Source organism: Pan paniscus, chromosome X (assembly GCF_029289425.2).
Source record: "Pan paniscus chromosome X, NHGRI_mPanPan1-v2.0_pri, whole genome shotgun sequence".
Lineage (NCBI taxonomy): Eukaryota > Metazoa > Chordata > Mammalia > Primates > Hominidae > Pan > Pan paniscus.
In genome coordinates, this window is record NC_073272.2 from 37,642,457 (window position 1) to 37,669,341 (window position 26,885).

The 26,885-nt window shown below is 39.3% G+C and overlaps 1 protein-coding gene across 2 annotated transcripts; it reads left to right on the forward strand.

The window, feature by feature from the left end:
• Nucleotides 1–558: 558 nt before the first annotated feature.
• Nucleotides 559–8,264, forward strand: MAGEB16 (MAGE family member B16). 2 transcript variants are annotated; one of them, XM_024927354.4, is made up of 2 exons: nucleotides 559–1,249; nucleotides 4,967–8,264. In XM_024927354.4, the coding sequence occupies exon 2, from the start codon at nucleotides 5,033–5,035 to the stop codon at nucleotides 6,005–6,007; it is 975 nt and encodes a 324-aa protein (XP_024783122.1). In that variant the 5' UTR covers nucleotides 559–1,249; nucleotides 4,967–5,032; the 3' UTR covers nucleotides 6,008–8,264. The 2 variants fall into 2 exon arrangements, with proteins under 2 accessions (XP_024783122.1, XP_034805946.1); XM_034950055.3 differs by having other exon boundaries at nucleotides 559–1,683; nucleotides 4,967–7,567.
• Nucleotides 8,265–26,885: the final 18,621 nt, after the last annotated feature.

Sequence of the window (26,885 nt, forward strand, 5' to 3'; positions counted from 1 at the left end):
TAACCAACTGGTGGATAAGGAAAGGTTTGTACCTATAGTAGAATTTCAGTTAGTAAGCTAGGAATGAATAATAGAATGAGATAATTATCCTTGTATAGCCCCTAATATTATAGATAATGGATAAAAGTCATGATCTTCAGCACTGCCAATGTCACCAAAAAGGGAGACCTGTACACAGGCATTGGGTATACCCAATGAAAGTACAAAGAATAATCTTTGGAGTGGTTTTGCCAAAGAACAAATTCTTAATCTGAACAAGCTGCTACCATTAACTACTGATGACATGGGAAGTGTCAAGTATATTGGGTTCATTGTACTATCATTTCTACTATTGCATGTGTTTAAGAATTTGTATCATAAACCATTTTACTATAAATATTATGTCCTTCAAGTTGAAAACCCAAGTGAAATGAACTAATTTTTAGCAAAATATAAGGGAATAAATAGGTTCATAAAACATACAGAAATATAGTCAAACAACACAAACTGAAACTGTAGTCAAAGATCAAGCCATCCTCAAACAGTTTGAAAACCAGTTAGGTTTGAAGGCCAGTTGCACTATATATTCAGAGGGAAAAAATTAGTGTATGGGTCACGTCTGTAATCCCAGCACTTTGTGAGGCCGAGGCGGCCAGATCACTAGGTCAGGAGTTCAAGACCAGCCTGACCAATATGGTGAAACCCCGTCTCTACTAAAAATACAAAAGTTAGACAGGCATGGTAGCGCACGCCTGTAATCCCAGCTACTCGGGAGGCTGAGGCAGGAGAATCACTTGAACCCAGGAGGCAGAGGTTGCAGTGAGCCAAGATCATGCCACTGCACTCCTGCCACGGTTACAGAGCGAGACTCCATCTCAAAAAAAAAAAAAAAAGTATCTTATGGAAACTCATCCAAAAGATCCAAAAAGATTTGAAATTATTCAAAATATTTTTACAAGTGAACATTTTTTGATAGAAAAACCAGATAAAGGTGGTCCAAGTAAAGGGGACTTGAACCAAGGCTATTCACAATTAGACAATATCCTAACTAAATTAACAGCATATTCAATATCGGAGTGAACAGGGTGCTTCACGCTTTCCACCCCGCCCCGCCCCTTTTGTTGGTCCTGCGAGGCCTCCGTCTGGGGTAACCGGATGTGACGCTCCGGATTTCCTCTTCTGAGTCCGAGGACTGTGACGACCTTATCTGAGGAAGGTGCACCCTAGTCAGCAGAGGAACGAGTCGCTGCAGGCACTGTCAGGTGTCAAGGTAAAACTCTGAGACTGAGGGAAATAGAGCGCCCTGCAGATAAGAGCCCCAGGCCCTGCAGTCAACTCTGGGAGGCCGTGGGCTGGACTTTCAGGCTGAAGCCACCCCACATTTCTCCCTCGGGAATCTGATTAAGGTGAAGTCCTTATTTGGGCAAGGGTAAGAGTCCTTAGATTTGCCGAGAGTTAAAAAAGAAAAAAGCCCTTAAGTGGGTACTGAGTCGATCACCAGAGATCACTCACAATAGAACATTGGCGGACACACTGAGTGAGGGCCGGCCCGTTTGTCAGCCCTGCAAGGCTTGGGGGCAAGGGCAGCCGGAAGTGTTGCTTATTGACTTCCGCCTGCGGAGTCTGAAGGAGGTGAAGCTTTAGTCTGATTTAGGCAGTGTCGTGTCGGCAGAGGAAGGCATCTCAGGCCCTGCAGGAGTCCAGGTGAGGACCCTGAGTTTCTTTTGTTTTGTTTTTTTTGAGACGGAGTCTCTCTCTGTTGCCCAGGCTGGAGTGCAGTGGTGTGAGCTCGGCTCACTGCAAGCTCCGCCTCCCGGGTTCACGCAGTTCTCCTGCCTCAGCTTCCTGAGTAGCTGGGACTACAGGTGCCCCCCACCATGTGCGGCTAATTTTTTTTTTTTTTTTTTTGTATTTTTAGTAGAGACGGGGTTTCACCGTTTTAGCCAGGATGGTCTCGATCTCCTGACCTCGTGATCCACCCGCCTAGGCCTTCCAAAGTGCTGGGATTACAGGCATGAGCCACTGCGCCCGGCCTCTGAATGAGTTTTAAGGTTCTGCAGGCTCCACAAAAGAGGTTGTGCCACAGTGCCTAGGCCATGTTGTCATTTTTGGGTGTCCGTTCGTGAGGCGTTTGCTCATTTCCTTTGTGGGTATCTCATAGAGATGAAGTCTTGGTTGGAAGGGGGCAGCATCAGTTAGCCGACTGGAGGGAACACATTACCAACTAGTTTCCAATATGGGGACCCCGTGTGAGAATTATGGGATTAGCCAACTGATGACAGAGAAGGATCCAAGGAGCTTTTCCCCTCCCTGGGAGACTCACCCTAGGGGTGTCAAACTGAAGATACTGCTAATTTTCTCCTGGGGTCTTAGGGAAGTGAAGGTTTTGTCTGAGTATATTACATCAGGCCAGCAGAAGGAGTTCCAGGCCTTGGCAGGTTTCATTGAGTTCTGTCAGAAGGGAAAATACACTGCATAAAACTGTAGACCCACAAGTCACAGGGAATGTTTGGGAGACCCAAACAGAGATAGCCAGATGAGACATCCACACACTCCTCTATGGTGTTCAGTGAGAAGGAGGTCTTATTGTGAGGGAAAACTTAAGTCAGAAGGATAAGTCCCAGACCATGAAAAAGATCTGGGCCACATATTCTGGAACAGGGTGTTACCATGGGGCTGTTCTCTGCCCCTTTGGTCAGCCCTCGGAGACCCCTGATATGGGGGCCCACCAGTCAGACAACTTCATGTCATCCTTTTTGGTTTTGGGCAAGTGTAGGCCTTGGTTTGAGGGAGCTAAGTAAGGCCATCAGAGGGAAGATTCCCGGGTGCTTAAATGATTCAAAGTAAGGATGTGGACTTAGGACTGAGAGAAGAACCCACCCCAGAACGTAGGTGGCCCCACAGTCTCCACCCATGGTGTCAGTCATAGGAGGCTGGATATCTAGATGAAGTGTCCCCTCACATCCTTGGTAGTCACTGAGGGGTGAATCTTTAGCATAAGGAGGGAACATCAGGCCAGCAGAGAGGAGGAGTCTCTCGCAGTGCCTGGAGCCAAATTGTAGACATTGAGTATAGATGAAGGGGACACCCATTCCAGTACATTTGGGATCTCCATGAGCTCCACTCTGCCTCTGAGTTCAGCCCTTGGAAGTCCAAGGCAGGAGTGGGAAGAATTTCCATACTGTCTTCATCTTCAGGGGTCTCAGGAAGTGAGTGTCATGGTCTGAATAGCAGCCTCAAGTCAATATAGGGGTAGGTGCATAAGGGGTACCGAGAGGTTAGGTGAAGACACAGACTTAAGACTGAGAGATGTCTAATCTCTTCCTTTACAGTTGCCACAGGGAGATGAGATTTTTCTTTTTTTGGCAGGAGTGGCATTAGCTATCAGAAGATGGGGACTGAAGCCCAACCAGTAGTCAAAGTAAGGACCCTGAGTGAGGTCTCAGGGAACCACCCATCCCAGATAATGAGGACAGAACGTAGCCCTGCTTAGCCCTGCTGTCAGTTGTGGGAGGCTCTGGGCAGGGCTGTCAGGCTGAGATATCTACTTATTTCCTGTTCAGTGAACTCAGGATAACAAAGGTTTTGGTCTAAGGAAGTGATATCAGGTCCCAGATGCTTCCATTAGTCAAGGGAAGGACATTAAGTGAGGCCGATGGGAACACTCACCCCAGAAAACAGTAATCGCCACAGAGCCCTGTCCTGCTTATTTCATACACTGGGGTCTTATGGAGGTGGTAGTCTTGAAATGAAGGCAAAGGTTCAGATAAGCATTGGATTGGGTGTCCAGGAAGTGCAAGGAGTTAACATAGAGACACAGAGTAAGGACCAATAGGAATCCACTCCAGGATATATGTCGCCAAAGAGCCCTGATAACTTTTTCAGCCAGGGAGCACTGGGCAGGGATCATGTGACAAGCACCCACTCCTCCTTTTTGAGGGTTTCTGTCATGTGAGGTTCTTGATTAGTGTACCTACATCATATCAGATCAGTAGACAAGGGAGGCCGGGGCCTGTGAAAAGTCACAGTAAGGACCCCAAGTAAGGTCCACAGAGGAAAAAGGACACAGGACACAAGGACAAAGAAAGCTTCACAGTGTACAGCCTTTGTTATTAACACTGTGAATCCCCAGTAATTGCAGATAGGTAGTGTCCTTTATCACTTCCTTCTCAGGTGACTCAGGAGGATGAGGTATTCTTGAAGGTGGAGAGTGGCATTAGTTAGTATACTGGTAAGTCACCATCACTAGCCAAGTCAAGGAGCCCGAATGAAAACTAAGGGCCACCCACCCCAGAAGAGCAGGGATTCTGAAGACTCAAGTACTGCACTGTTGTCAGCCCTGAGTGGGTATGGGTAAAGCTGTTAGGTGGAGGTGACACCTCACTACCTCCTCCAGGGTCTTGAGGAGGTGGAACCTTTTGTCTGAGGGGACAACATTAGGTTAACAGAAGGAAGGATCCCAGGACCTGCCTGGATTCAAAATAAGGCACCTGAGTAATAACTGAGGGGACTACCCATACCATTACAGTGCCTCTCACAGAATCTAGGTCCTGCTATCAGCCCTGGTAAACTCCAGGTTGGGTAACTGGAGGAGGTACCTGACACTTCCTTTTGACTTTGGTCTTGGGGGCACAGCCCCACATTACCACAGGGGAAGTGGCACAGGCCCTATCAGGTGCCAAGTTACTGGCACTTCTGGCCATCAACTGGTGACATTACCCTCCTCAGAACAAAAGGAGCTGTACTGAGCCCAACTACAAGTGTCTACTGTGAACCTGAAAAATTCTCACGTTGGGTTGGCTGGCTGCACCCTGAGAATTCTCACTTCATCCTTCAGGTTCTTGGTAGACCCAGAAAACAGAATATCAGATCTGTGAGGCTCTATAACACTGCTGTCAGGAGAAGTCTATAGGCAGTGGCTTCCATCAGAGCTACCGCAGTTGAGTTTACCAGCTGAGGACATTTACACCCTTTCTCTCTCCCTTAGGTAGTGATTCTTCATTGCCTGCCCTCCTGTCCACACTCCTGCCTACTGCCACCCACAAGGGTCATCATGTCTCAGGATCAGGAGAGTCCACGATGCACACATGATCAGCACCTTCAGACCTTCAGTGAGACCCAGAGCCTGGAGGTTGCACAGGTCTCCAAGCCTCTGGAGAAGACCTTCCTCTCCTCCTCCCATCCTCTAGTGCCTGGCAAAGTGAAGGAAGCTCCTGCTGCTAAGGCAGAGAGTCCTCTTGAGGTTCCTCAGAGTTTCTGCTCCTCTTCCATTGCCGTCACAACCACCTCATCAAGTGAATCTGATGAGGCTTCTAGCAATCAACAAGAGGAAGATAGTCCAAGCTCCTCAGAGGATACATCAGACCCCAGGAATGTGCCCGCAGATGCTCTCGACCAGAAAGTGGCTTTTTTGGTGAATTTCATGCTGCACAAGTATCAGATGAAAAAGCCAATAACAAAGGCAGATATGTTGAAGATTATCATCAAAGATGATGAGAGCCACTTCTCTGAGATCCTCCTGAGAGCTTCTGAGCGCCTAGAGATGATATTTGGCCTTGATGTGGTGGAGGTGGACCCCACCACCCATTGCTATGGCCTCTTCATCAAACTGGGCCTCACCTATGATGGGATGCTGAGTGGTGAAAAGGGTGTGCCCAAGACTGGCCTCCTGATACTTGTCCTGGGTGTGATCTTCATGAAGGGCAACCGTGCCACTGAAGAGGAAGTCTGGGAAGTGCTGAATTTGACGGGAGTATATTCTGGGAAGAAGCACTTCATCTTTGGAGAGCCCAGAGAGCTCATCACCAAAGATTTTGTGAAAGAGAAGTACCTGGAGTACCAGCAGGTGGCCAACAGTGATCCTGCACGATATGAATTCCTGTGGGGCCCAAGAGCCAAAGCTGAAGCCAGCAAGATGAAAGTCCTGGAGTTTGTGGCCAAAGTTCATGGGTCTCACCCACATTCTTTCCCATCTCAGTATGCAGAAGCTCTGAAAGAGGAAGAAGAGAGAGCTAGAGCCAGAATTTGAGTCAGGGCTGACTCCATTTCCACAGCCACTGTGAGTTCCAGTGCTATGTTTGGTAGCTTCTCCCATACCTAGTGAAGACAAGGATAGATGTTTTATGTAACGTTTGCAGAAGGCAGTTAGTGTTCAAGGATGCAGGTCCAGGGTGGGGCTGGAGGAAAAATAGTATATATCATCTGTATCCCTATTTTGTATGTGTAACTTGACAGTTTATTCTTTTATTTTTTAATGGCTATATTATTCAGATGATGTTTCTTTTAATAGTTTAGGTGGTTTCCAGATCTCTTAAGTTTTGAATAATATTGGTCATCCATTTAATGTTTTTCATGAGGTTTAGTGGCATATGTTTTGCTGATTTTGTAAAACAGATTGGGAAACCATCTATATTGTGTTCTGATATAGGATGACATGACATTACTAAGAACTCTGCTTTTAAATATCCGTTTAATGTTTTGCATGCAGCTTAGTAGCAAAAGTTTTGTTAATTTTGTAAAACAGATTAGAAAACCATCCATCTATATTGTGTTCTAGTATAGCATGACATGACATTGCTAAGAACTTTGCTTTAAAATATTTGGAATAAAAAATAGATAAAAGATGATCAATGTATTTCTTACTGAATACCTTTTAGTTTTTTGTTTTGTAAAATTCAATGATATATGCATTAATTTGCTTAACTTAGAAATATCCGAGAAATAGATCTCCATAAATTGCACAGGATCCTCACTATCTCTTTTATTCCCCAAACCTTAGTTAAGCATTTGCTCTTTAGTAATAATCAGAATAATACTGGAATGCTAGGATGAACAAAGCCTAGGACCTCTCCTTATAATTCTAACTTATAGGAACAGAAATCTTACAATGATGGTTGTGGGATATTTTCTAATATCTAAAGGACAAATAAAAGGAGTTAATAGGTAAGTTGGGGGGAATCCATATGAGACTGTCAAATATAGATTCCCTGAGGCAAAGAAATTTGGGGCTTTGAGAGATTCAAATTCTTTCAATGAGTATAATTTTTAATTTAATTCGGGTGTGGTGAAAGATGAGGCTGAGAGAGTGGTGATCAGGGATCAGACCTCAAGATGGGTTGTCTCAGAGTTGAGACCCAAAAGCCTGGTGTAGAAAACTCCTCATCACAGTTACCTTGGGATCATGGTTTAACCAGAGACAAATCACCCAGGGAAGGAATGGAAACTGTTCTGCTCTTATCCTTATGTCACTGAACATAATTCATAATTAAGTCTTGTTACATGCATTGTCTCAAGGAGTTTCTGAGAGATACCAGTGACACTTTCTTGAGACGAAATACACAAAAGCCACTGGGTTGGTAGTCATTACCCTGGGTAAGAAGAACCAAGTACCACTCCACTTAAGGGATATTTAGAATAGGTTATCTTCAATATATTTTAATTACTTACTCTAAAGAATGTTTATATTTTTGGTGGGGGTGAAATAAATGAAAACACGGGTAGTTTGGATGGAGGCGAGGTGTTGAATTTCATACTTTGTGTAACAGCAGTGCTCTTGCACCTTAATACATTTTTATGACTTTTTCCTGTTAATCTGTTCATTGTCAGTTTATTTCAGCAGAATTAAAGACTCAAACCTTCAGAGGAGGAAGAATAAATTTCCTTCACCCTTACCTAAAGTAATGAGAAAATTCTCAGTATACTTTGATTATAGTGGTCACTGAAAATAACAGCGCAGAATGGTGCTTTTGAGTGAAGTATGGTAAGCCCATACTGTAGATATTTACAGGGTCCTTTTGACAAATAATTGTGATGCTTGTTTGCTACATAGTAGGAGAATCACTTGAACCTTCTAGGCCTAGGTTGCAGTGAGCCAAGATCATGCCACTTGTTAAAGGATACTAAATATGGTCTGAAAAGGACTCCATACTTCTATATTTGAGTCCTTGTGGATGAAGTGTAACCTAGCTTAATAGACAAAACTGAAAACCTAACTTAGTAGTATGCCCCTGTAACAAAAGCTGAGTGTTGGCTAATCCCAGCAGCCATACTTCAACCACTCATAGACTGCAGAATGTTCAAACTGCATTCAAAGAAGCCAAATGCCGAGTTGTAACCAATCTCACTGTTTCTGTACCTTACTTCTGATTCCTATACGTCACTTTACCTTTTTGTCTATAAATTTGTTCTGACCATGAGGCATCCCTGGAGTCTCTGTGAATCTGCTGTGATTCTGCGGGCTGCCCAATTCGTGAATCATTCATTACTCAGTTAAACTCCTTTAAATTTAATTCGACTGAAGTTTTTCTTTTATCACACTGCACTCCAGCCTGGGCAACAGAGCAACACTCTGTCTTAAAAAACAAAACAATTCTAACAATACAGATAAGTCACAATTTCTACCTGTATGATATTCCCTCATAATTCAGATCCATCCTCAGAGATAATCACAATAAATAGGGTATATCATTTTAAAGCTAATGCTAGGGTTTCTCATACATAGAGGTGCTATAAAAATATATTGTAATTATTAATCATAATGGCTAGTGAGGTGCATATTATTTTGCCATATTATTTTGCTACTTCATAACATGAATGCAGGATCTTTCTATGATAACACATTTAGATGTACTTCACCTGTGGAACTACCCAGTAGCATGTATGTGCCATGATTAATTTAGCCATCTCCTTCCAGTGTGCACATAATTAGTTTACTCATTTATTGCTATAACTTACAGAACTGAAATATTCTGAACATAAAATATTAAGCTAAAGCCTATTCTGATAGCAAAGTGGAAATTAGGTTAAAGTGGGTAGTGTGTGGAGATTTTAAATTTGTATAAATATTACAAAAATTTCATCCCCCAAATGTTTACCCATTCATATTCTCACAAAGCAATGCATGTAAATATTATAAATATACATATTTTATCTTATAAACCAAAATGCTTAATTTTAGTGCTTCTCAAATTAGATTCAATTAGAATGACCAGGTGATAGGGAATGGGGCCAGATGAGACACTCACACTTAGTATTGGATGAGGATCCAGGGGGAAATCAATTTTCAGGGTTCATGAAAGAGACCACATGTATTAACAAAACCAAGTCTAGAGAGCCCAGAGCAGGATGGTAGTCACAATTCTGAATGCAGATGATGTGGTTTGGCTGTGTCCCCACCCAAATCTCACCCTAAATTGTAATAATCCCCAAGTGTCAAGGGCGGGGCCAGGTGGAGATAAGTGAATCATGGGGGCAGTTTCCCCCATACTGTTCTTGTGGTAGTGACTAAGTCTCACAAGATCTGATGGTTTTATAAATGGGAATTCCCCTGCACAAGCTCTGCCGTCTGCCATGTAAGACGTGCCTTTGCTTCTCCTTTGCCTTCCGCCATGATCATGATGCCTCCCCAGCCATGTGGAACTGTGAGTCCATTAAACCTCTTTCCTTTATAAATTACCCAGTCTTGGGTATGTCTTTATTAGCAGCATGAAAACGGACTAATACAGCAGAGTTTAGTGTAGGATGGAGAAAGGACTAGAAGAGAAGGTGGGGGATCTGGGTGGAGAGTCCAGGGCAACTCAAATGACTAGGTTTGGGGAATCTGAATCACCAGTAATAGCTAGATGTGGTATGGTTATGAGAGTGGACAGGTCTACTGGATGACAAAAAACAGAGGCATTGCAGACACCCATCATCCTTTAGAATGTCTCTGTCTACTGTCAGGCAAAGTATAGTCTCTTCTGCAATATCCAGTAATGTTATTGGTCATTTCTAGGAAAGCTACATGTCTTGACTTCTCTGTTTGAACACTTGCCAGTTTTTCAGGACTTGGACCTGTCTTGATTCATGCTGAAAATGGATATTTCATCCTTTGTACAGTAGACCCTCTCCACTGTGATCGGAGATATGAAAATGGTAGTGAGTAATGAAAGACATTTGAGACACATCAAAAATACCAATGAGCAGTGGAAGGCAGTATCCAACTGCAAGGAGGAAATTAGAAAGGATTTACCCTAGTAGTAATGTTTTCAGTTTCTTTGTAGATACTGGGCTTGGTATGGACATGTCTCTTAAAACAATCCAGACAGAGTTAAACCCTGTGAAGACTGTACTCTTCCTTTCTGAACTGACTAGGGGAAAATGAGATGTGAGGGGCCCAATGAAGGAATCATCACACATATTACTCAGACAAAACTAGGGTCCACCTGCTGGGTCTCACAGTCCAGCAAAATGCAGACAGACTGGGAAAGAAGAGAGTTTACTTCTGTAACCAGCCCCAGGGAGAAGGTTAGGGAAATTCACCAGACCAACTCAAAGTTACAAGTTTTTCTTCAGGATTTATATACATTTAAGCTATATGCCTACATGCGGGTGTGCATCTACAAGCAGGAGTGTTTTACTGAATCTATAGCTAATCTTTAACTAGGGTCTGGGGTCTGGTAAGTTTCTCTAGGGCCTTGGGAAAATTTCTTAATCATAAGTGGACCCTGGTACCAGGTGTATGTGTAAGAATGCTTTTATCATTGGATCACATGTTAGGGTCTGAAAAATCCCAGACAGGGTCTTAATGGGTTTGTTTTCACATTCCAGCCCTTGTACTCAGGCACCAGTTTCTCCAGTTCTTTAATGTTTAACTTATACATTCATCAGAGTTATAGTAAAGGGTTAGTGGAAACTGGCTTCTCTGGTTGCTAATGGAAACCTGGCCGGCCAAAATATCACCTTATTGCAGGCATCTCTAACTCCAAGACACTGCTTGGGCCTGGGGAGGAGAGATCCATAATTATATTTTCAAGGAAAGTTTCCCAAGGGAATTCTCAAATTAGGTCAGCAGTTACAACTTAACACATTGAGTTTCTTTCTTGGATTCAGAAGAACTTGCCAAGTGGTAAGCTCCAAATTTTGAGTCTTTAAATGTGAGCCTGTGGTACTTTAATTCACTCATTCTTTCATTGATTCATCTAGCAAACAATGTCAAACATATGCTGAGGGTGCATCATGGACCATAAATGGGAATGTGTTGAAAGATGAAAATCACTATTTTCAAAATTCGATGAGAAGTCTGGTAATTACCAAGGAAACTTACTGTGTTTTTGCTGAAGTCTGACTTTGACTTCTCTGAAGATTTGGGCATCACAGGCTGCTCAAATACTTACAGGTATCATTTATAAAAGGAGTAAGCTTTTTAAAATTAGTTAATTTATTTATATCTGATGTTCATTAAGATGCCAGATAATTTTAATTATCATTTATCTACAACATATTTGTTGCCACTTTCCAATTTTAGGAAAGAAATTTTGGAAATCATAGTAGAGTCCACATGAACTGTTATTGTTTGATACTCTTGGAGCTCTCATAACCAGCCCTGAGATCTTAAGGAAGCCACTAAGTCTTATTACATTTATGACAAAATGACCTTGAATATATCTGTTCCACCAAACTTTAGTATTTCATGAAGCAGTAGTGACAGGTGGTTAGAAAAAAAAGCAAACTATTCTATAGAAGGAGACAAAATATTGCAGACACTTCCTCTTTTGCAATGAGAAAATTCTCTAATAAATGTTACAGCTCTTCTTCTAATTAAAATGAAAACAATTCAATACAAGAAAATACATCTCAATATTTGCTAACCAAAAAATTAGAAAGTGATTGCTATCTTGTCTCTAAACCAAGCCTTTACTTTTTGAGACAAGAATGTGTTTTTTTTTTCCAATTTATAACTTAAAATTTGTAAACCATCAATCAGACCCTCACTGAGACAATGAAATCACAGTATTTTTCGAGGAAATGGCAATTACATATTAAAAATAAATATTGACAATTTTTGTAACAAAACTATAAAATTATTTTTCTTCCCCCAAAATATAAGTAAAAATATACAAAACAACCTGTTTTGCCTATAAAAATATACAACCTGTTTTGTTTTATATAACAATATACAAAACTAATTCATGTTTTCTGAAGGAATGAAATAGACATGAATTTGACTTTACTAGTAAATTAACTATTACATAGAATAAGATTATATCAGCTTATTTTGTCCTGAGAAAGCAGCATGAAATCTAGTAAACTGATTGATAATTTTATGAAAACTATTAGAAGGTACAGTCTTACATAAACAATTTAAAAGTTATGCTAGAAAATATTTCGTAAGTGTTGGCCGGGCATGGTGGCTCATGCCTGTAATCCCAGCACTTTGGGAGGCCGAGGCAGGTGGATCACGAGGTCAGGAGTTCAAGACCAGCCTGGTCAAATTAGTGAAACCCCATCTTTACTAAAAATATAAAAATTAGCTGGGCGTGGTGGCGGGCACCTGTAATCCCAGCTACTCGGGAGGCTGAGGCAGAGAATTGCCTGAACCCGGGAGGTGGAGGCTGCAGTGAGCTGAGATCACTCCACTGCACTCCAGCCTGGGTGACAGAGCGAGACTCCATCTCCAAAAAAAAAAAAAAGAAAAGGAAATATTTCATAAGTGTTAATAAGAAATAGTAAAATAATTGAGGTAAATGTACCTTGACAAGATATTTTCTTACCAAAGAGAACACTTGTAATAAACAATATGTATATAAACAAAATATATATTTTTTTTTTTTTTACCTGATTGCTATATGCATGTTTTATTCTGAGAAATGTCTATTCAAGCCTTTTTCCCATTTTTTAAAATTATACTTTAAGTTCTGGGGTACATGTGCAGAATGTGCAGGTTTGTTACATAGGTATACACGTTCCATGGTGGTTTGCTGCACCCATCAACCCATCATTTACATTAGGTATTTCTCCTAATGCTATTCTTCCCCTAGCCCCCGACCCTCCAACACTCCCCGTTGTGTGATGTTCCCCTCCTTGTGTCCATGTGTTCTCATTGTTCAACTCCCACTTATGAGTGAGAACATGCAGTGTTTGATTTTCAAACACAGGTATGTTTGTAAGAAATGTTATTGCCATCAAGCTCATAAATTGTATTTTTAGTGTCTTCTATGAATTAGAAAGGGTATTTCTACACAATTAGCAGCTTCTATATATAAAAAATACCTGTGGTAGTAATTAGCCCTGGTGAAAGAGCACTTACTTTATTTTTTGATATCTTTATTTGAATACAATCTATCTGGATGTATAAACTGCTTCCTAAAGGAAAGTTGTGTAATTCAGATCACAAGTTTCTACTTACAATGTCATTCCTCTTCGGCATGAAATGGATCTCAAGTGGCATGGAAAAATGAGACTTTCAAACATGTTTAACTTTCATCCTTTATGTATCCTAACCCATTTATTTCTTCAAAAAGAATGAAAGGCTGTCATTTTATTGCAGATGGTGATTATTATTAAGTGAGGTATTTTTCTTTTACTCTTCTAGATCTTTCAACTACAGGAACATATAGATACTGGCAATGAATTTGGACTTATAAAAAATTTAAATTATTCAGTGCTTAATTTCATGTGTATTTAGGGCCAGAACGTTTTCATACAACTGTTGGTGCAGTGGTATGTAAGTACAATGAAAAAGCACCACCTTTTTGGGGAAGGTATGTAGAGAAACTTTTATATTATAGCCAAAAAGCATGACATCATGATTGCATTTGGGTCACAGATGGCTTTATGACTTACTGACATAAAAGTATGGCATAATTTTAAAGAAAATAAATACAAATGAAGAGCACATATAGATTAAATTATATTAAAAGAGTTAAAATATAATACAACAATCATTAAATTCTAAAAATATCACTAATTGGCAATGGTACTGAAATGTAGGCACAGCAAACAGTATATTGAGGTGAATTATAAGATTTTAACCTAAGTGTTAACTATTAATTAGAATAATTAAAATGTAAATTAGGAGTATTCTAAAAATAACACTGACCTCACAGTCTCAAAACCCCATAAAACTAGTCAGATGTAAGAGAGAATATTATGAACTATAAATAATAATCAAAGTGACTAAGACAGCATCCCAGCATTAAAGAAATACATAATTCAGTAAAATAATAATGACAAGTAGACAAACCACAGTGTTATTAGGTAAAAGATGGCAAGGTATTCAAACAAAAGTTCGAGGGAGGAAGTGACATTTGAAATAGGCCTTGAAGTATGCTAAAATTTTGAAAAGGTTGTTTTTGGGGCAAGAGAAAAGTTATATTCCATCAGAAAAAGAAAGTGGTGTAAGGCAAGGAGATGGGTAAGCTAAGTGTTTTTCGGGAAAAAAGAAGTATGATTTGAGTCATCCATAAGAAAAGAGAAAGCAAGTAATGAGTGATAAGATTTCGGAGTGCTGGGGCCACATTATGAAGGGCTTGAATGCCAGGATGAAGGGTCTTATTTATAAACAAAGAATAACATGACAAGCATACCAATTCAGGCAGATCAGACAGTAGTATTTGGGGGAAGTACTTTTCCCAAGAAAGCTGTATTAAAAAGCAGAAAAAGTAATTATACTGATAAACAAGATAAATTAGAGATTGGGACTGAAATGCGTTTGAGCTGAAATACAAAAAGGCAGAGAAATAATAGTAGAGATAATAAATGGTCACAATATGTACTGGAGCCAAAAAAAGGGCTACTATCAGAAAAGGGGAGTGTTCTTTCTATCAGTTTATACAGTGCCTAAGGTCTTCTAGAAAGGAAAGAGGTATATGCTCACGTTGGCATCACATAAACTAGAATTGAAATAAAAAGACTAGAGGTAGTGGGGGAAAATTATTAACTGCAAAGAAGTATTAACATTGCTGTGAGGCAGGAATACAGAGATGTATACATTGCCACCAATTCAGCCACCAACTCTGTCATTTTCAAAGTACAAGGAGTTCTCTGCACTCCATGAAATGAAGATCTACTATGTCTTAATGACACATAATCCAGTTGCCAAAAAGAGTCCGGGTCTGACCTTGAAAACCCAAATAGTGTGAGAGCCAAGCAGACCAAAAGAAGTGTCATGTGGAAATAATACACTTGACTGTGATATTTGGCATCAATTAATGGAAAATAATGTTCTCTCTGATAATCTGTGGATCTACACTTCCTCATATACTCTTCTTCTTCGGAAGAAGAGAAGGGTGTATTCATTCTTGTTTCATTAATAGGAAGTAAAGCTTACCAAAGGAAGAAGGAGGTTGTTAGCAAGAAAATAGGAAAGTGACCTGTTCTAATAGAGAAGAAAGCAGACTGGGTAAGATTTGAAGAAAATGGGGACACACCTAATGCCAAAGTGTCTTCTCAGTATTCTGTTATCTCACATTTATTCAACAGAGACAATATTAGACAACAGACATAGATTATTTCAGAAAAAAGCAATTTTTTTTTTTTTTTTGAGATAAAGTTTCTCTCTGTTACCCAGGCTGGAATGCAGTGACGTAATCATGGCTCAGCTCACTGCAGCTTCAACCTCCTGGGCTCAGGTAATTCTCCCATCTCAGCTTCCCCGGTAGTTGGAACTATAGACACATGCCACCACACCTGGCTAATGTTTTTGTTTGTTTGGTTGGTTGGTCGGTTTCTTTCTTTCTTTCTTTCTTTCTTTCTTTCTTTCTTTCTTTCTTTCTTTCTTTCTTTCTTTCTTTCTTTCCTTTCTTTTTTTTTGAGACAGGATTTTGCTATGTTCCCCAAACTGGTCTTGAATTCCTGGACTCAAGCAATGCACTGCCTCAGCCTCCAAAAGTGCTGGGATTACAGGTATGAGCCACTGCACCCAGCCAACAGCAAAATTTACACTCATATTTTAAATTTTGTTTGATTCTCAGATTTACTTTTAAACCATTAAGAGAAGGAGAAGTTAATTTCAAAGTGAGAAATGTGGCCCTGCTGGGCCTTGTGTGATGAACCAGCCTGCAAGTGTGAACCAAAGAAATCAATCTTAGGTGATGGGAAATGTGTTTATTGGAGCAAGAGGTAACATTGTTACTGAAACACCGGGGTTTGTTCTAGGACCCATCATTTGCCACACAGAATGCCAATCGCTGAGACAATGAGTATTTACCAAGGACGAAGGCTTTAATTGGTGTTGCAGCGGAGGAGAACCAGAGATCTATCTGAAATAATCTCCCTGAACCAATTAAAATTGGGGTGTTATATAGAGAGGGAGGTAGGAAAATTAGGGAAAGGTAAGGAAGCAATCATGATGGATAAGAGGTCTGGTGTCTCATTGTCTGGATGTGGTGATCTGATTAATTTCAGCTCCTTGCCTGAGGGACGATTTTGTGAGGAAGGAACTTAGGTAAGACAAATGTAAGTTTCAAGTTTTAAGACCAAGAGGGTCAACTTCTATGTTTATTTGGAAAAAAAAAACCAGTAAATATCAGTTCTATGGGACAATTGGGTCAGTTTCACCCCCCTTTTCTATTTTTCAATTTCTCAATCATGGGAAATCTGGTAGTCAGTCTTTCTGGCTGCTTTATGCTGGGGAGGGGCATTGTGGGATAATGATGAGGAATAAAACATTACCCCTGTAACTGGAAGTACTCACAAGTATTTGGTCAGCGTTTCACTTATTGGATAGCCATGATCTGGGTACATTTATCTTTATTTTGGAACAACATTTTAAGCCATATTCACTGAGATGATTAATAACAGAGATAACTCAAATTTTAAAAATACCAAAGCTAGGGTCTTTGGCTGGTCTTTGAATAATAAGTCCATCTGAGGGTTCTCAAGACCATGTCTGTTTCCCCTGGAAGGATCCCAGAGGGACTGGTTTTACCTAAATATAATACATAAAGCCAGTTGCCCATGGCTTGCATATGAAGTATATCAACTGCTTCATCTGGGGTGCTCCACTTGACATTGATAAGTGAAGTTGGTCAGTTCCTTTTCTCAGGGTAAAAAGATCTTACAGCGACTTGTGTCTAGTCCATGAGGCTGGCTATTTTCTCATGAATAACCTTCTGTGTGTCTGAGTCTTATATACCCATCTGTGATTGTTCAATAGAGAATTATGTGTCCTGCCTCAACCAAAACATGCTCTTCCATTCTCCAGCATTTAAAACCAAAGACATTGCTTCCAAATTAGTTACTCTCATAGTCCATTTTAGAAAAGGTTTCTCAGGAAGCTGATTATACCAATCTACAAAATGGAACAATTCTTTCACATTATATCATCTGGTTTCAATAGTTATTGAAATGTTTGGCTCTGCACTTTTGCCACATTGACTACCTTGTTGGAAACCATAGATTTCAAGAGGCACTTTCTGGTTCCCTGGTGTAATTTTCCCTTTTGTGGGTAGGCTTGAGGCTAGTAATCAGAGCTCAGACAGACCCATATCTGAGCTTGGTCCAGGCTCAAGGCTTAATTCAGTATTCTCTTACTTTCATTTTATCCATTATAGATAACAATAACCAAGAGATTGAATTTCACTTTTTCCTCATTAGTTTGCATTTCCTCATGCATCTATGAACCATCTCTCAAAGAACTGGATCCATCTTTAAATTTTATTGATAACTTTAACCTTTAATAACTGAATGCAGAACAACCGAGGCTCCATACCATGGATGATCAGGGTGCCACCCAAGAATCGAAGGTTAATCTAATAGCAAGTGTACTATGGTTTTCTTCTTAAACATATTTTTTGTTTCTGTAGTACCCCATTTATACCAAAGACAAATCATAGTAGGACTAATTTATTTGAAAAATAAGTTTTAGTCTTATTATACTTGGCCTGATCATTTGCATAAAGCACAGCAAGAATTAATGTCCATGTAGTCTCTTTTAAATTGTTTTTGCTGGAACTTTTTATAAGGACCTCAGATTAAATTTTTAAAGGCCTCTCAAGTCCAGCCAAGGATTTTCTGTGCCTGCAGATATCATTATGAATTTAGTTAATTCCTCTCTTCTGGAGAGGAATTTACTAAATTCCCAAATATTATTCCCAAAATAACTCAAGATTCTTGGGCCTGTCAGAAAGTGACATTATTTACTTACCACAGGTCAGAAACCCTACTAAGGAGCTTGTGTAGTCTTTCCAAGGGATTTTTTCAGCTCTATAAGTCGACCTCAATTTCTCAAAAAATTCTGCTCATTTTTGAAAATATCATTCCAGTCAAACCCTTGGTAAAATAACCAGTGCCTCCAATTGTGTCCTTTCATTTAAAAAAAAAAAAAGCAGATTCTTATTGAATGTATGCAAATAACTATTTTGCTGTGAATTAACAATATTCACAAATAGTTTCAGAATTCTGGGGAAATCAGGCAGAGAGAGAGAGAAATATACTTAAAATTCTGTTTTCAAATATATATTCTACTCAATTGTTAAAGGTTATGAATAACTCAAAAAATCTTTTCTTTACTCTGAAAACAAAATGAATTGGCAATATCTCAAACCAAAAAAGCCATAAAAAATATTTCGGTCCTCTATTAGTTCAGTGCCTGCGTTTAATTCTTGTTCTGCTTCATATTAGGTTAGCAATCTTTATGAACACATCAGCATTTTAATTAGAGTTTTGGAAGTTTTCTCTCTAGTCCAATGGTACAATCTCCAATATTACCAGAAAACTGTACTCAAGAGTTATTTTCATGAATTCCCCTAAAGAAGTAGGTTTTGGACTGTAGCTAACTGAAAGCTGATTTTTTTTTTCTTTTTCTTTTTTCTTTTCTTTTTTTTTTTTTTTTTTGAGAAAGGATCTTACTTTGTCACACAGGCTGGAGTGCAGTGGTGTGATCACGGCTCAGTGTAGCCTCAACCTCCTGGGCTCAAGTGATCCTCTCACCTCAGCCTCCTGAGCAGCTGTGATGATTGGCACACACCACCATGCTCAGCTAATTTTTTGTAGAGATGGGGTTTCATCACGTTCCCCTGGCTGATCTTGAATTCCTGAACTTGAGCAATCTGCCCACCTTAACCTCCCAAAGTGCTGGGATTACAGGTGTGAGCTACCTTGCCTGGCCAGTAAGCTGCTTTTTTGAGAAGAATCAAAGTAAAACAATAATTGTAGAAGACAAAAGTCTTAGGACAGCCATAGTTAAAGACACAATGGACATGAAATTTTGGTTATTTCTGTGACATACAACAATTTAACATAATCATCATAATTAATATTAGCAACATATCAGAATTTGATATGTTGTTAAGACAACTAATACACATCAGAATTTTAGGAAGCTCATACAGTTTTGTAACACATATTAATAACACATTTATATAAATATAACCCAAAGTAAGTTAAATATTATTTTACATTGGACAATACTTCCTGTATAAGTTTAACATACCAAAAAAAAGCCTAATATGTCTCTCTTTGGTTTCTATTATCTAAAAAGTCTTGGACCCTATTATCTAAAAAATTAGATTAGTTTGAAGTCAAAAAGACTGAATTTAGAACATTAAATTTTTGCTTTTAGAAAGTTTGTCAAATATCAAAGGTACAAAACATTTGATATCACAAAATAGCATCACAGGTCACTCATTTAGCCAAAATGATACTTCAAAGATTAAAAAAAAAAAGAAACCTTTATTATTTAATAGAGATGAGACTCAGTTTCTAAAACAATAAAACCTAAGAAAGCATGAAGCCAACTAAATCTGTCTCTCTCTTCCCTTTTACCTGCAGTTTACTCAAAAGGTAAACAAAAATCTTTTATTATCTCTTATTAATATTACATGAAAATTTTGTTCAAAAGAGAACAAATCTCACCTGTGTGTGATGTATCATTAATGTTAAAGCTAATTTTTACAAAACCTTGTGAATAAATCTATCTAATTTTTATCAGTTTAACCACAAGGTAATATTTCCATAAACCTTTTGGGACCTGTTACAATTTTCTGTTGAAGAGTAGATCAATACTCTAAGAAAAGCCTGTTATTCCAACACAGGGCCCCAGATGCTAGTCTTGCATCAATGTGCCTTTGATATTAATATTTAATTTATGGAAAAACTCTCAACTAATTTTGTCCCTCAAAATCAGCCCTCACAATCTTGTGTGCCCACTTCCGCAGTAATCCCTGGGCCTAGCAGGTTTGAATAGCTTTAATATCTGGCCTTGTATCTTATTAAAGCCGTTCATTTTGATTGTTGCCTTCTCCTGGATCTGAAGACAAGGCTTTGACTGTTGTCAGTGTTCAATATTTAGCAGGAGTTGGTGCCTTTTTCAGATCCAGGAGTCAAAACCCTGTAGTTTAACAGAACAAGAAATTTAAAAGCAATACGGAAAATTACATGGATATAAAAACCTTAATTCTTTTAAATTTCAGTTTTCCTATGCAATTAAAAACCTAATAGCAACGATATAGGAACTTTCTCAATAAAATGTAAGACCTGTTACTTAGGCCAGTTACCAAAAGGCAAAGGAAGAACTTCTGCAGCATGATTGCTTCTCCTTATGGGAAGTTCATTTAAGTAACCTGAAAGTCAAACCTGATGAACTATTTAGACATATCAAGAAAAACCAAGAGTACAAAATGAAGTTATACTGGAGGAAAATGTTGCTTTTCTAGACTTTCAGGATAAATAGTTTAGCATCAAGCCACAATAGCAGTTAGAACCAGAGGGGGAAAAATTGCAGGAGGTGACAAAAGAAGTTGAAAGAGAGAGTTATTATCTCAGGCCTTTTCAAGGGGAAAAAAAATTGAATGCAGCAAGACACGACAAAGTTGCACTTCTGAGATATGAATTCTGAGAAGTTTTAAAAAGAAACAGATTATATAATCAAAATCCAAACCTCATGTACAAGATCGTTTCACATACAAAATTATTCTATTTTCCTTATAATATAAGCAGACAGGGAAGTTTTCTCCAGATATAGGAATTTAATTAACTTGATCAATCAGCCTGTTTTATGGCTTCCTGCCCTTAAGCCTATTCTTCCCCAAACCCTGGGTAGAATAGGGTCAACTCCTTGGTTTAAGTCAGCTCCTGAGATACCCCGGAGAACTTGTAGATGAACTCAAGTGAACTTGCCTCATTACTATGCTAAAGTCTTCATCTTGGGAGGAGCTATAACTTTATGACCGTAACATGCAACCTATGTGCTGACATGATGATTCACAGCATCTGCACCACTGGGGCTCCTCTTTTACATGCATTGACATACGCTTTCACCTCTCAATCACCCCATGAGATCCTCCTGTCACTCTCCTGGGGGGCACTGTTAATGAAGAATATTCCCAGTATCCTCTTTACTTGAACCAAGTAATAAAACTCTTACTGATCAAAATCTGCATTCTTGTAGACAGTCCCTTGTTACTCACCAGGTGAATGAAGCCCAGTATTTTTCAGGTAACAATAACCTTCCTTATGAAAAATACATCTTTATATTCATAACTTTTTTACATCTGTCTCTAAGTTTTTTACATCTCTCACTCCTACTTACTGTTTTCTTTCTTCCTTATTTCATAAATAACCTTTCTAAGTCCATAATTTGAATCAACCTTTAGATAACTTCTGAATTAGACAAAATTATTCTTTTTCTCAATAAGAACATATTTTCTATGGCAAATTATATATATAGGATTATATATTAACTAAAATTATAATTCTTAGTTACCTTAAATTTTAGTGAAAAACATAAGAAGCAAGAAATCCTATACTATCTATTAGATGTTATCATTTTGTAGATGAGAAGATTCCACAACTTTAAAAAGAAATGCCTCTCCATATTATAACCGTTTCTTAATTGGATGTGACACCGACATTTAACAAGCATGCAAAATACTCAAAATACTTTCCAGATTTTAAGTTACACGAAATATTTACCTACAGGATTTACCTCATTTATGTTTAATTCAGTTTTTATGGTTTATTTAGATTACTTATTAGCAAAGATATATCACACAAAGCTAGTTATTATTTTCTTGTTAATTATTTTTGTAACCTGTACATATTAGGTGTTCATCTAGGAACCTTAAAGTTAAGCATATGAGTATCTTCACCAATAACTCAGTAGATTCAGCTGTTTTCATTAAACTAACAACATTAAACTTGTCTTATTTATCCAAAAAACCACACAAAGATCATTTTCTTCTTGGCTTGGTTTACAGTCTTATAATCTTTTGTGCCAAACCCTGACACATTAAAATATCTGGCAGAGACAAATATAAAATCCAGACAAAATGTATGCTGACAATTCTGAAGGCATTTCTACTTTTATTTTATCAGTAATCCTAAAGCCAACTTGTTTATTAAATATTTACTTAAATGATATGAACTTGAAAAATGGGCTCTCATTGGCTGAAGGGCATGCCAGTATAAAACTATCCTTCTGAAATAAGTGGACAAGACTGGTGCCAGGAGGAAAAGGAGTCTTCCAACAGATAGAAAACACCAGGAGCCAGTAAACTGCATTTGCTGATAAGGTTTCATGCATATGCAAAAGGAGGTAAGATGGTGAAATTTGGCTGGTATATGACCTTCCTATGCGGATGTTGGACCAGTAAAGGAAAATTGCCCCAAGTGACCATATGCACGAATTCAGTAAACACATGCCCATGCAGTCCCTCCCAAGTGCTGACAGGCCACTGCACACGCGGTAATCAAGCAACAGCCTGCCCAAGGGAGGAATTAGGGGAGGACAATAGGAAGCCCAGGAGATGAGCCAATGTATAAAGTCCCAAGCCAAGGACTGAGCAAAGCACTTGAATCTCTCAAGTCATCCACTTTGGTTTCTTCCAAGTGTACTCTGTTTGCTTTCTTTGATAAACTTTTGCCTCTGATTTAAACCTACTTCTGCCTCTCTGCTGAATTCTTTCCTTTGAGGAGGCAAGGACTGAAACTGCTGCGGACCTCTGTGGACTTACCACCAGTAACAGCACTGCAGTTCAAAGACCCGTGGAAAGTTCAAACCTCCTCAGACTCCAAAGAACACTGGGGCCAAATAGCATTACATAAGAATAGCATTTTCCTTTGTTCCTTTGTCTCATAACTATATGCAGAACAATTTTGAAGAATGCACCCAAGAGGGTGGCATTCTAGGATTGAATTCTGATTTCCCACGACTATAGTGACACACACACATAAAGAAACAATAATCAGGGTGGGGCACAGTGATGCACGCCTGTAATCCCAGCACTTTGGGAGGCCGAGGCAGGTGGATCACGAGGTCAGGAGATCGAGACCAGCCTGGCCAACATGGTGAAACCCCGTCTCTACTAAAAATACAAAAATTAGCCAAGCATGGTGGCATGCACCTATAATCCCAGCTACTCAAGAGGCTGAGGCAGGAGAATTGCTTGAACCTGGGAGGCCGAGGTTGCAGTGAGCCAAGATTGCACCACTGCACTCCAGCCTGGGTGTCAGAGCAAGACTCCGTCTCAAAAAAAGGAAATAATAATATAACAAAAAAAGAAACCTAATTGCAGTAGTGACTAACAAGCTCCAGGAATGTACAAACTGAAGCAGTCAGGGTACTTACTTCTTGCAGTTGGTTGGGTTCGTTCAACCTGCAAATGGAAATTACTTCAAAATTCTCCAAACTGAGAGGAGCAGATACTGCTATCTAGGCCCACAAAAAACACTCACCTATTCCTATGTAGATGTCAAATTTCAAAGGCTGCTCTTCCTAGACACTCAGAAATGCAGTTGAGGTTGGCAATGGCAGAGCCAGAGAGAGACTGAAATCCCCTCTAGCCAAAAAAGGGCTGGCAGCTGCTTAGGAGGATTTCCGAAACTCTCCTGGCCCTGCAGCAGCGGAGCCACTAGCGATGCGATCCCAGTCAGGGAACCAATATCTCTTAGGGAAATGCCAGGGGTCCAGTGTAGGTCCTGTTGCTCACAGCACAGAATGCCAATCACTGAGATGAGTATTGCCAGGGAAGAAGGCTTTAATTGGTGCTGCAGCCAAGGAGAATGGGAGATCAGTCTCAAATCTGTCCCCCTGGACCAATTAAAAGTGGGGGCTTATATAGCAGAGATGACAGGGAAAACAGGAATTAGGGGAGTACTGAAGCAGTCAAGATGGATAAGGGGTCTGGTTTGGGGGTTTGGTTTTTAGGTTTGGGGGTACATGTGAAGGTTTGTTCTATAGGTAAACTCGTGTCACAGGGGTTTATTGTACAGATTATTTCATCATCCAGGTATTAAGGCTAGTACCCAATCATTACTTTTTCTGCTCCTCTTCCTCCTCTCACCCTCCATTCTCAAGTAGAACCCACTGTCTGTTGTTCCCTTCTTTAGGTTCATGAGTTCTCATCAGATGTGGTGATCTGATAAGTTTCATTTATTTGCCTGAGGGTCGGTTTCCTGAGAAAGAAACTCACATGAGACAAATGTATGTTTCAAGTTTTAAGATCGGTTATGTTAACTTCCGTGTTAATTCAAAAAAAAAACGGTAAATATCAGTTCTGTGGGACAACTGGGCTGGTTTTAGCATTAAAGGAGAACAAACTGATGACAATAAAAGTCTTGAATTTCATTTGGTGAACACAACTAAACTAATATAGGTAATGTAAATAATTTATTTCAAAAACACGTATTTGAAAAAATATATAACAGAATGGCAATGAAATAATTTAAATTTTAAAAATTCATTATCTCAAAGGAAAATATAGTTGATATCTCAGAAAATGCAGTAAGAAACCAGATGAAGCTCTTCAAGTGATAAAGCATTTATAACTTCATGATGCATTTAAAAGAAAGAAAAAGTGAATTATACTTTAGTTACTCATAAGTGTAAAAAGACAAATGTCAAAATATGCCAAGTTCCTTTAAAACAATAATTTAATGTGAAATGTCTTTCAAAAATATAGTCATTTCTCTCCATATGTAAATCTAACCACAAAGAATTGTAACTGTATAGGTATATTTTTTCCCTGAAGGTAGTGTTTGCTACTGGACTAGCAAAAGACAAAAGATAAAATTTAAAAACTAGAGAAAAAACTTACATTAAAAAAATAGTGGAGTAGAAAATTAATAAAGTAGATTGAAGTCCTGCTACTCAGTGAGATGACCTTCACTAAATCAACTGGATTGGATTGCCCTGCTTTCCTCATCAATAACAGGAAGAGCTTCCTGATAGACATTTAATGTTATGGCTTCTTGATGTCAACAGCTTTCAAACTAGCCCCTAGTTATAACTAGCAATATCTATTGATGTATTGTAATCTTAAAGAAAATGTCATTGGTTGCCTTCCAAACTTCCTTCTTCTTCACTAAGGTTCCTGCTTTTTGTGGTCTCCATTCCCTTTACCAAACACTGGTTTGACCACAAGTATGGAATGTGATAGGTCAATGGGATCTATGAAGAGCCATGGGGCTATTGGGAAAGGTTTGCCACCTGAAAAAAAGATAAGCACAAGAAGAGAAACCATTCATCCTGCTCCATGAATGGCAGTATGCTTTTCTCCCTCCCCTAACATGTTTTGCTGCTGAAACCTGATTTACTATCATAACCTCCCAAAAGGCCCATGCTCTGAGCCCCCATTCTTTGTGTAGCCTCAAGATGGTATAAAAGTGTCAACCATCTGGTTGAATTCTTATGCTTTGTATGACTCCCAGGGACATTGTAAAAGAAAATAAACCTCAGAACCCCAAAATTACTAAGCCAAAGGGAAAAGTCAAGTTGAGGACTGCTTCAGGCAAAACTGCCTCCCATTTTATTTCTGAATATGATAGCTAAGAAGATAAAAAAAGTGTAAACCAAAAATAAAATTTGAAGGCCCCCTGGATCCATCTGAATGGACTCTCTCCTCAGTCAGAGCACCCTACAATTTAACCTGTAAGACTAGTTCAGGCTATGACAGGAAGTGGGGGTTGGACATGCCTCATTATATCCCTCCAGCATTAACATCAACACAGACCTTAAGTCTGATAAGAAACACCTTAGGTCTGATAAGAAACATTTACACCTTAAGTCTGATAAGAAACATTTACAATCTATTCTTTCTAAAGCCTGCTACTTGGAGGCTTCATCTGCATGATAAAACCTAGGTCTCCACAACCCCTTACCATAAGGCAGACATTCTTTTTGTAGATAATAACTCTTTCAGCCAATTGCCAATAAGAATATGCTTAAATCTGTGAATGAGCTGGAATTCACCACTTCGATTTGTCCCATTCCCCTAGATCAAACCAATGTAAATGTTACATGTATTAATTGGTGTATTATGTCTCTCTAAAATGTATAAAAGCTAGCTGTACCCTGATCACCTTAGGCATGTGTTGTCAGGACCTCCTGAGGCTGTGTCATGGGCTCGTCCTTAACCTTGACAAAATAAACTTTTTTTTTTTTTTTGAGACGGAGTTTCACTCTTGTTGCCCAGGCTGGAGTGCAATGGCGCCATCTCGGCTCACCACAACCTCCGCCTTCCAGGTTCAAGCAATTATCCTGCCTCAGCCTCCCAAGTAGCTGGGATTACAGGCATATGCCACCATGCCTGGCTAATTTTGTATTTTTGGTAGAGACGGAGTTTCTCCATGTTGGTCAGGCTGGTCTTGAACTCCTGACCTCAGGTGATCCGCCTGCCTTGGCCTCCCAAAGTGCAGCAAAATAAACTTTCTAAATTGATTGAGACTTGTCTCAGATACTTTCTGGTTTACAAACGCTACATACCTCCTTCACAATTTGCCCACAAGGAAATTCCTTGTGGGTCTCAAGACCTTTACTTTAAAACAGTTCTGTTGGATTTCATCCTGGCAATGTAAATTGATAGCTTACCTTCACAAGTGTGGAACAAAGGACAGAACTCAAAGTCATCCCTCTCCTCACCTAAGACAAATGCATATCTGGTTGTTTCCTCTGCCCTATTGCTTATGTAAAAATGCAGATTTGCTGAGCCAGAGGAAGGTGTAAGTGACTATTCCTCTAACCCCCTCTCACATGTAAATTGTGTATTCAGTGAAAGGCTGATCAAAGACCCAAAACAATGCAACCATTTGTCTCTTATCTACGGATGACCTGGAAGCCCCTGCTTTGAGTTGTCCTGCTTTTCTGGACCAAACCAATGTACATCTTAAACATGTTGATTGATGTCTCATGTTTCCCTAAAATGTATAAA